Source organism: Pocillopora damicornis, chromosome 4, assembly GCF_964200805.1.
Source record: "Pocillopora damicornis chromosome 4, jaPocDami1.2, whole genome shotgun sequence".
Taxonomy (NCBI): Eukaryota; Metazoa; Cnidaria; class Anthozoa; order Scleractinia; family Pocilloporidae; genus Pocillopora; species Pocillopora damicornis.
This window is the reverse complement of record NC_142673.1, coordinates 13,521,965-13,533,255: the sequence shown is the minus strand read 5'-3', so window position 1 is coordinate 13,533,255 and position 11,291 is coordinate 13,521,965. Positions and strand designations below refer to the sequence as shown.

At 37.7% G+C, this 11,291-nt stretch overlaps 2 protein-coding genes across 2 annotated transcripts; both read left to right on the top strand.

Moving 5' to 3' along the window:
* The first annotated feature begins 2,878 nt into the window (after positions 1-2,878).
* On the top strand, positions 2,879-3,907 carry LOC149046886 (adenosine receptor A3-like). Its single transcript, XM_089204172.1, has one exon. It carries the CDS (start codon positions 2,879-2,881, stop codon positions 3,905-3,907), a length of 1,029 nt encoding a protein of 342 aa, XP_089060298.1.
* A 5,100-nt stretch (positions 3,908-9,007) lies between these two features.
* On the top strand, positions 9,008-10,012 carry LOC113682373 (beta-2 adrenergic receptor). The gene has a single exon (XM_027199533.2). It carries the CDS (start codon positions 9,008-9,010, stop codon positions 10,010-10,012), a length of 1,005 nt encoding a protein of 334 aa, XP_027055334.2.
* Positions 10,013-11,291: the final 1,279 nt, after the last annotated feature.

The window sequence follows — 11,291 nt, the reverse complement described above, 5'->3', positions numbered from 1 at the left end:
ATTGTTTCAAGTGGGGATGTGAAAATGGTAAGATTCAATGCACCAGAATATTTGTATTGTTGTACCGCAAGTAAAAGTTTCAAACGCACCAAAATGTTTTTAATGTAAATAAAAAATCAAGTGATTTGCATCCTGTTTAAGAAATGAATCAATTCGTTTTAGGATGATCTACTTAACAGGCTTTATAAAGTAGATACATAACCAGTGATAACCATAATGTGACTGACGGTTGGGATCAGGAAAATTACATATGTTCAAAAATGAATACGATTGTGTCTATAATTAGTCACGGAATAGGTTGAGGGGCCAGTGGTACATACGCGGTAAAAATTGACCGAAGTATCCCCCTCCTCTCTCTCTCTCTCTATTGTCTTTCCCTTTGGTTTCATCGGAGTTGAAACGAAAATGACTTGAGTATGTCCTCCTACATGTCATCCTCTTACAGACTACCATCAATTTACGACCAGAATGATCAAATCCATACACGTTTTCCGATCGATGGATAGGGTATGCTTATTTTCACGACTTGAGTTGACTGTACATGCCATAAACTGGATTGCGTTTTCAATAGAGTTCATATATTGGGGTCACATATTTTCGGGAATTTGGAATGAAGAAAATTTCTGGTAAGTAGGAATTTAAAAATAAGAAAAATCTCGGTTAAATTTTTTTACCGTATCACCAAAAGTGACTAAGATGGGGTCTATAATTGGCTACAGAATAGACTATAATGCGGTAGGGATTCTGATAGGTCAGCGGCCATATGCAACAAAAATTGACCCTATTTCCAGGTTCCTCTCCCCCCGACCTTAGAACCCTTTACCTTAGGCGGTGCATGTCTATGTACCCTATCTTAGGGTACATAGGGCTCCTCATGAATTAATTTCTGTCAGATTAGGGGATCCCATTTAATAGATGTTCCAGCAGTGGCGAAGTGTTGTTTTTATTGTAATCAATTTCTTTTTCCGCATAATACTGCCTCCCCCCCTCGCCCCGACTTTGTTTCTGCAGTCGTTGTGGGTCCATTAATCGACGGTAAATATGATAACAGAATTATATATAAAATAGATATAAAAATACTAAATCTGTATTGTTTCACTTATCAAGAGTACTCTATACTCAAATAACCGGAGCAGAATAGAATTGTAAAAATGGAGAGTTACATATAAAGATGGTAATGCACAACAAGAGAATATAGAAGACTTTATATTCTCTTGTGCATAGATATATGTTACAAAGATGTCAGACCCAAGAAGGGCATTGACCATCATAAACCGACCTTTCCAGTCTCACCATGCTTCACTTTGCATGATCAAAGAATGTTTACATTAAGAGATCGGGAAACTTAGTTTAACCCTTAAATTCCCAGAAGTGCTCAACATGTAACTTCTCCCTACAATATCCACACTTTACCCACTTGTTTAGAACGCGGGTTATACAGGTTACTATGTAATGGAAAGGTTGCCTCGGCTGCTATAAAAATGTCAAGGTTTTTTTTTTTTATCCCGGCGAGGTCATCAAACCTATTTTTTTATGAGAAAGACCAATATTGGAATTGAAAAACAAATATGGTTAAACCTCGGAAACGATGATTCCATTTCATCGAAAGTGATTCGGACACAGACTGAACAATTACTTGAACTGTTTAGCCGGACTTAAAACTTTTTTGCGCCTTAAAGATGTGAAGATATAACTGCATATTATTGTTTTGATCGTACGCGATTGTTTTGACCGAACGCACGGTTTGAATAAATTATTATTTTTGCACTTGATGCGCGCGCTTTGCTTATGCTTAATTATGATAGGCAATCTCGTATTTTCCATGTATGTTATTAACACGTAATCACATGATTGTTCTAGTGCAATTTGGAATAAACAAGCACTTGTTAATTTTTGCACAGGCCACAAATTTACTCGTGCTTGTTTATTCCAAATTGCACTCAAATTCATGTGATTACTTACAAATTGAACCGTTGCTCAGTGAAGTGCATGTTTTGTTTTGTTAAGTTTTTTTTTTAGCAAAGATTTGAAAAATTTACATGATAAAGACCGAGTTCGATACCTAACTGACATCAGCACGGTTTTTAATAACTTTTTCCAATAAGCGGCACTATTGTCTGCGCCGTAAGGCGAAATCCAAACTCAAAGATCTGCTTGCGGGATAAACAAACGACGGTGAGAGCTCTACATCTATTTAACAATGGCTCACCCATCAGAACGCGTGCATTTATACAAGCGAATAAAGGGGTAAGTTTCTAAAGAAACTGTGGTGCTGCGTCGGTGGGAGAGTATAGCAGGTAATTTAGTGTTAACAACTGGGTTGAAAACGTAAATTAGCCACCGTAAAGGGTAAAAAAGCTGACGTTTCGAGCGTTAGCCTTCGTCAATCGCTCTGACGAAGGGCTAACGCTCGAAACGTCAGCTTTTTTATCCTTTACGGTGGCTAATTTACGTTTTCAACCCAGTTGTTAACACTAAATTACCATTTATACAAGCACCGCACTAAGGGTAAATAGACACTTTTAAGTGACAACTGCAGATGCTTGTCAAAACATGCACCCGTAGCTGTCACATATTACTTTTCTGTAATAACGGTCATAAAGATCATCATTTTTATTAAGAGAAATTTTCAAAGAAAACTTCCTATTGTGCACGCTCATGACGTCGGCAAAATTATCCTTCGAGAAATAATTTTCCATCGGGTTTAATATGTTATAAAACAATTGGTTCATACGTCAGCTGTGCGTTCATCGAGATATGAAGCAAGCCACAGTCTTAAGTCACAGTCAGTGGAGCGCTAGCATTCCTAACTGGTCATTGAACAGTACAGAGGAACACAACATATGTTGCAACCAGGCTTCTTCATCGTTGTCTCAAAATGACCAATACGTCTTCGACGTCTTTTGCTAGTGTCAGCCGACGAAACGATACAAATGATGCATACGATGGTACTCAGGGGGAAGGCATTGCGTTGTGCAGCGCTCTAACGCTAACATCTATTCTAGTTGTCGTGGGAAACTTACTCACCATAACTATTTTTGCGAAAAACAAAAATATTCGCAAGAAATATTTGTTGCTAGTTGTCAATATGGCGTTTGCTGATCTGTTCCTAGGAGCTCTGAGTTTACCAGTATACATTTACGATGTCGGGTATGAGTTCCACCTATGGACCACGTTCGTTGGAAACTTATGGACCAACAAGCCTATCTTAATTCCTTACATGATCGTTGACACAGCTTTCTCGCAGGCTTCTCTTATTTCTGCAGTGTTCATAACGTGTGAAAGATTTTACGCCATACGTTGGCCTTTTAAGCATCGAAACTTATCGACACAAGCATACCGCATTACCATATTTTCAGTGTGGGTACTAGCTCTCCTTATTTCTGCAACCGTGACCGGTTCAAACCTATTATTTTCTTACAAGTACACTGTGTTTTTTTGGGGGCCATACACTTTGATTCTAATTTTAATCACATGTGGCTGTAACATTGGCATTTGGCAAAAGTTTCAAACTGCAAGAGTCGCCACTTCACATCAAGAAAGCCGAGACTTTCAAAACAAGCGCTTAACTAAGACTTTGTTAATTGTATCTGGCCTTACTTTACTCGCTTGGCTGCCGCTAGTTTTGTTAAACTTACTAATGTTTGTTTGGTTTTTCCATGTACCAAGACGATTTTATCATGCAGTAAACCTTTTCAACTACTTGAACTCTTTTGTCAATCCAATTTTTTACGCATTAAGAATTGCTGAATTTCGACGAGCACTGGCTTTATGTTGTACAGGAAGACATGTACAAGCAGCTGTAAACACAAAGCTTTCTAAAAGAAGGAAAGAGAGGCACGGAACGACCGCTGAGTTTAGTCGTGAACTGGCTTTCGAACAGGATGTTATGGATACCAAAATGTAAAACACATCATTCAAACACATAATGCTAACTGAGGACTTTCCATTTCTCATTAAAAATATTGGAAAATTGCAGAAAAAAAATATTAAACATTGTAATTTGTATGACAAAGAATCCGCAAAGATGAAGAGTTAGAACAGATGTACCAAACGTGTTTGCACAAAAGACTCCATATGGTCTAGGGTAGGATCACGAAAGAAACAGTTCAACAAATAAACTATAAGATTAGTATACGATTACTGTAAGAGAAGTATACGATTACTATAAGATTAATATACGATTACTGTAAGAGAAGTATACGATTACTATAAGATTAGTATACGATCATGTGGAAAGAACAAAAAAGTGACACACGAGGCACAGCCGAGGGTGTCATTAATCACGTTCTTACCACATTTTGACATCTTCTGTAATCTATTACTGTAGAGATCCACGGCAACGTGGAAATTATTTGTCGTATATGACAAATATATACTTCCTCTAGTCTGACAATAGATGATAACGAAGAGCCAATCAAGATGCATGTATCATTCACTTTATCGCCTCGATATTCATATGCAGTTGTTAAAATTTGGAGTGGAAAAAGTAATTAAATCTCACTATTTCGAGGACTCACGCTGACGCACGCGCAATTTAGTATAGGTAAATCCCCATCCTCAGTAGGATGGGGAATTGACTTAGCTAGAACCGAGAGATATCGGGTATAAACAGATGAAATCAATTTTTTGAATGTGTGTGTGAAAAAAAAAATTATTACCGTCAGTTGATATCCGATATATAAAAAATAGCATTACAGGAAGACAGTTTCTACTCTCTCCCAGTGACCCTAAATAGAACGAATATATCAACAGCTTTCTGACGGATGAAACTGTCAGCAAGTTAGAGATTGATTGGAGACCGTCAAGAAAAGCAGTTGGTAATACAGTCAAACTTGTATTTAACAGGGAATGGCGGATTGACCGCTAAAATCAGGTTGACCGCTTAAATACAAGTTCCAAAGAATAGAGATGTCGTAAAAACGATAAAAAACCGCCATTTTATGTCATAAGTGACAACCAAGAGAATATTTTTACATTCTTTTGCTGACCACTTCATGTAAAAAACTTGCGCAAAAGTATTACCAACATTGATTTCGGGGGAAATAAATGGATTAAATTTTGCTTGAAAGAGAATTCTTCGCTTAGTTTGAGCTGTACGGTTCGGCTCTCAGTGACCATTCAATACAAGTGGAAAATAGTACAAACAAGCCGCAAGGACCAACAATTCCTGTCCTTTGCCCGGACAATACAACATTCTTTTTAACAAACATTCTTAGTTATCAGCATTTTTAATTTTTACTCTGTACTTCACACTTGGTATTTTTTACCTTTTATCATTTTACCCGTTGAAGGCTGTAGCGCAAACAGCCGAAAGCTCGTATTTTTAAAAGTTTTAGCCAGAGATCGTTTTTTAAATTTCATAAGATGTTTGTATTTTGTTAGTCGGAATATATCTCCCAAGTGCCGAACAGCTAATAAATAAATATTAAATTCTTGAGTGTGTGTGTCGAAGATATTAGTCTGGTTTTACTGCACTATTATCGCGTAAATGAACTATACAAATCACGTCCATTTATTTTGGTAAAAGATCCAGTAAATATGTAATATCATATTGCTCTTTTTAATTAAGATGTTGGAAGTAAATTGGTTGGTAAAAGAAATAAGAAAATATGTATAACTTGTTTATATGCAATCATTGATTGATTGAGTGACAGTGTCCTTTTGGTCGAGTTGACAGTGTCCTTTTGGTCGATGTTGAATTTGCATTGACTATCCGAAAAGTCGAGAGCAATCAATTTACGTTGTCTAACTTCAACGTTCAAGCTTTACAAACAGATCCGCTGCTATTCATTCGGAACCTTTAATCATTACAGTTAAAAATGAAAGAAACAACGGGAAACGAATAATGAAATGGAAAATTAATTACTTTCTGTAGTCCCCCCTCCCCCTTATAACTTTGTTGCTGACGACTTACCCCCCTCCACTGCCCGTTAAAACCATGTGTTCCCCCTCCAAATTCTCCACCCTCCATAATTGAAAAGACTGGTGTTCAGGGGTAAATGTGAAATATGAAAACAACATATTTACGTACAAAGAGCAAACGTAGGAGTATTCAGAATATCTGTCAATATAAACCTTTAATAGTTTAGTTGTGAGGAATGTCCTCTATCTCAGGAGAACCAGCAAGCATCAGAAAGAATCAAAAGGTCATAAGGTCCTACAGCGCTGTAAAGCGGTTCCCTTTTCTTCCTTTACCTGTATCTCTGACCGGAAAGTCTGAAAATTTCCCCACTTTCCTGCCTACTACTAAACTCATTTCGCTCTGAACAACAGCTAACGTTACGTTCGGAACGTCAGCTTTACAAATATTCTATGGTGGCCAATTCACATTATCAACTCAGTTGCTAAGACCAGATTATCATGTAATTCCTTCCCCTCCCTCCCTCAAAACCATAGTTTCTTAGTTGTAGTAGTTGAAACTGACCCCCTTTACCAAAAGACTCACCTATGAATGAGAGTTTCTACGAAATTAAGCACAAAAGAAACTGATGGAAGTATATAGCCTCAGGTTACCACCTTTATAATATAGAAGAACAACCTAAATCGTCGATGTTTTATCCTGGCTGCGGCCCCTCTATCTTTTCACAAAAATACAAACGATAATTACGGTAACCCTTTTTCATTAGATTTCATCTGCTTTATTACTTTAATTACAGACAATACGATCGGGAAAGGGATTATGCCGACAGAAACATCTGCCAGTTTTTGCTTAAAACTTACCTTTTATAAATGTAAATATTTTGTAAGTTTCTGGCATTGATGTCGTCCGTTTTTAAAGTGGTTCTTTGAAATTTGGAAGCTGCTCTCATATTTTGCAGATATTTGAGTATGTGTCGTGCACACTTGAAGAGGAAATAAATAGGATTAATATTGCTCAAATTTTGACAATTTCATGTTCAATTTAAACTTAAATGACTTTGATAACCACTTGAATCAAACGGAAATCATGATTTTATGACAAAGGACCGACTTTAAATGAGAGGTTACAGAATTTGTTTGGAGAAAGTTATTTTCCAAATTTTAATGTCTTTATTTACGACTGAACTGAAAGTCGGATGAGTTAGCCTTTGCAGGGACTTTGGAAGTGCGGTGCGTCATGATCTACAAGCTGAAAAAAATACTCGGTGGGTACTTCTTGGTAATGGAGATGTGCCGCTGGATGAGATCGTATTTTTCACGACTGGATTGACTATATCAATAGAGTTACTAGAATGGGGTCGCACATTTTCGGGATTTTAAGAGTGAAAAAATTGTTTTAAGTAAGAATGTGAAAATGGTAATAACCAAATGCACCAGAATATTTGTATTATTGTTCCGCAGGTAAAAGTTTTAATGCACCAAAATGTTTTTAATGTAGATGAAAAATGAAGTGATCTGCAACGAGTTTAACAAATAGATTAATTTGTTATAGGATGATCTCCTTAACAGGCTTTATAAAGTAGATGCAATGCCAGAAAGTGACTAAGTTGGGATCAGGAAAATCACATATGCCTAAACGTGATTGCAATGGTGTCTATAATTGGCCACGGAATAGGTTGAGAGGCCAGCGGTACGAACTCGGTAAAAATTGACCAAAGTACCCCCCCCCTCCTCTCCTAGGACCTGGCTCTATTTCAAACCAAGACCCACACTCGTTTTCAAACTTGGTCTCTAAAAGTTGAACTTGGTTCGCGCTTAGCATAAGTAAAAAAAACCTGCACTTCAATGAACAACGGTTCAACCGACTCGGAGCCCAGTGCACTGACCACTGGACTGAACAAAAATGACTCTTTGAATCAGTTGACCACGCATGTTAAAAGTAGCACCTTGTACGGTCGTACGGTCGTACATCCAAATTTTTTCGGCTTGATGGGTTACTAATATTTTGTATAATTAAGGGGGTACGCTCTGCGAGCTCCGCTATAATGCGGTAGGGGTTCTGATAGGTCAGCAGCCCATACGCAACAAAAATTGACCCTATTTTCAAATTCCCCTCCCCCGAGCTCAAAACCCATTGCCTTAGGCGGTGCATGTCCATGTATCCTATGTGGAGGAGTCATGGGCTCCTCATGAATTAATTTCTGTCAGATTAGGGGATCCCGTTTAATAGATGTTCCAGCACGGGAGCAGCGATGTCAATTTCTATTTCCGCATAATACTGCCTCCCCCCTCACCCCGACTTTGTTTCTGAAGTCGTTGTGGCCAAGGAGTGTTTACATTAAAGAGGTCGGGAAACTTGGTTTAACCCTTAAACACCCAGAAGTGCTCAACATGTAACTTCTCCCTACAATATTCAGACATTATCCAGCAGAAATATAATTCTTGTAACGTAATTCTTGTAACTAATTTTCAAGGAAATGTACAGTAGTTAGTACGTAATGGAAGGGTTGCCTCGGCTGCTTTAAAAATGCCAAGTTTTTTTTATCTCCGCGAGGTCATGAAAACCAATTTTAAATGAGAAAGTCCAATATTGGAACTGAAATGGAGAGTTTCTTCATTATTTATGATAAATTGAACTGTTGTTCATTGAAGTCCAGGTTTTTTTTTTTTTTAGCAAAGATTTGAAAAGTTTAAATGATAAAGACCGAGTTCGACATCTAACTAAGATCAGCACGGTTTTTAATAACTTTTTCCCATAAGCGGCACCCTTGTCTGTACCGTAAGGCGAAATCCAAACACAGGGCCTGTTTGCAGGATAAACAAACAGCGGTGAGAGCTCTTCATCTATGTAACAATGGCTCACCAATCAGAACGCGCACACTTATACAAGCACCGCACTGAGGGAAAATAAACACTTTAAGTGACAGCTGCAGGTGCATGTTAAAACATGCATCATTTTTATTGAGAGAAATTTACAAAGATAAAAAGACTTCCTCCTCCGCAACTCAATGGGCGATATCTGTCATCAATAAGGTGTCACAGTCAGTGGAGTGCTTGCATTCGTAATTGGTCAGTGAACAGTAAAGAGGCACAATACATATGTTGTACCCTGGCTTCTTCATCGTTGTCTCAGTATCATCTCAAAATGAACAAAACGTCTTCGCCGTCTTCTGCTGGTGTCAGCCGACTAAACGATACAAATGATGCATATGACTGCACTCAGGGGGAAGGCATTGCATTGTGCAGCGCTTTAACGCTAACATTTATTCTAGTTGTTGTGGGAAACTTACTCATCATAGTTATTTTTGCGAAGAAAAGTCTAGTCGTCTATATGGCGTTTGCTGATCTGTTCCTAAGAGCTTTCAGTTTACCAGTATACATTTACGATGTCGGGTATGAGTTCCACCTATGGACCATGTTCGTTGGAAACTTATGGACCGACAAGCCTATCTTAATTTCCTACATGATCGTTGACACAGCTTTCTCGCAGGCCTCTCTTATTTCTGCAGTGTTCATAGCGTGTGAAAGATTTTACGCTATACGTTGGCCGTTTAAGCATCAAACATTATCGACACAAGCATACCGCATTGCTATATTTTCAGTGTGGGCACTAGCTCTCCTTATTTCTGCAATGTGGACCGGTTCAAACCTGTTGTTTTCTTACAAGCACACTCTGGTTTTTTGGGGGCCACACACTTTGATTCTCATTTTAATCACATGTGGCTGTAACATTGGTATTTGGCAAAGGTTTCAAACTGAAAGAGTCGCCGCTTCACATCAAGAAAGCCGAGACTTACAAAACAAGCGCTTAACTAAGACTTTGTTAATTGTATCTGGCCTTACTTTACTCGCTTGGCTGCCGTTAGTTTTGTTAAACTTTCTAATGTTTGTTTGGGTTTTCCATGTACCAAGACGATTTTATGATATGGTAAACCTTTTCAACAACTTTAACTCCTTTGTCAATCCAATTTTTTACGCATTAAGAATTGCTGAGTTTCGACGAGCACTGGCTTTATGTTGTACAGGAAGACATGTACAAGCAGCTGTAAACACAAAGCTTTCTAAAAGAAGGAAAGAGAGGCACAGAAGGACCGCTGAGTTTAGCGATGACCTGGCTTTCGAACAGGATGTTCTGGATACCAAAATGTAAAACATATAATTCAAACACTAGCTGGAACTCAATTAAAATGAAATAGGTAGTACACGAGCTGAATATTTTAATGTCAGGAAGTCGAAGTTAAAAACCTAGTAATGCCTCTCAAATGATGGAAATGACAACAGTAGTGTTAAGTAAAAATTGTTCAAATAAATGAGACATATAATTAGGCACTATTCGTCTACATTTAAGTCGGCAATACATGATAGGATAAAAACTGTGTCTTAGTTGACAACTTCAAGGGTCATTACCGGTCAGGTATATTTTCTAAAGTAACCAGAACTTCAGAAACAGCAAAAAAGGAAGAAAAATGACTCTTTGAGTCGCAGAAAAGCGCGAAATATAATTATGATATTAGGTTGTAGATTTATTCCATTTTAGGGAAACAGCTTCGTCAGCTCTTATGACATGGAGCCCTCTGCTTTAATGTTTTATTTTTCATCGTGTTTTATAGTTGTTTGTTTTCTGTCTTTTTCATTGTTGATTCACCTCAGTAAAATTGACGGGAAGGCTGGCTCTTTGCCCGATGGTAGTAAACAAGATAATAGTTTGCCAGTTTCTCCGATTGATTGCTCACTCACACGAAGAAATGCTTGCTCATTTACTCATAATACTAAGTGAGGACTTTCTATTTCTCGTTAAATATACTATACAAGGCAGAAAAGTTCTATAAAACATTTTAATTTGCATGATAAAGGATTTGTAAAGATAAAGAGTTCGAACAGATGTACCAAAGGTGTCTGCACAAAGACACCTTATGGTATAGGGTACGATCACAAAAGAAACAGTTCAAAACATAAACTATAAGATAAGTATACGATTACTATAAGATTAGTATACGATCATGTGGTTAGAACAAAAAAGTGACATACGAGGCAGAGGCGAGGGTATCATTAATCACGTTCTACCTTATTTTGACATCTTCTGTAATCTATTACTGTAGAGATCCACAGCAACGTGGAATATAATTGTCATATATAACAACCAACCAATCAAGATGCATGTATCATTCATTTTATCGCTTCGATATTCATATGCAGTTGTTAAAATTTGAAGTGGAAAAAATAATTCCTACTTATCTTTACATTGAAATGTAAATCTCACCATTTCAAGGACTCACGCTGACGCATGTGCATTACGTATGGGTAGTGAAGCGATGTAAACTCCTAAGCTGGATGGGGAATTGACCTAGCTAGAATCGAGAGATGTTGGGTATAAACAGAAGACATCAATTTTTTGAACGCGTGTGAAAAAAAAGTTGTTGCCGTCAGAT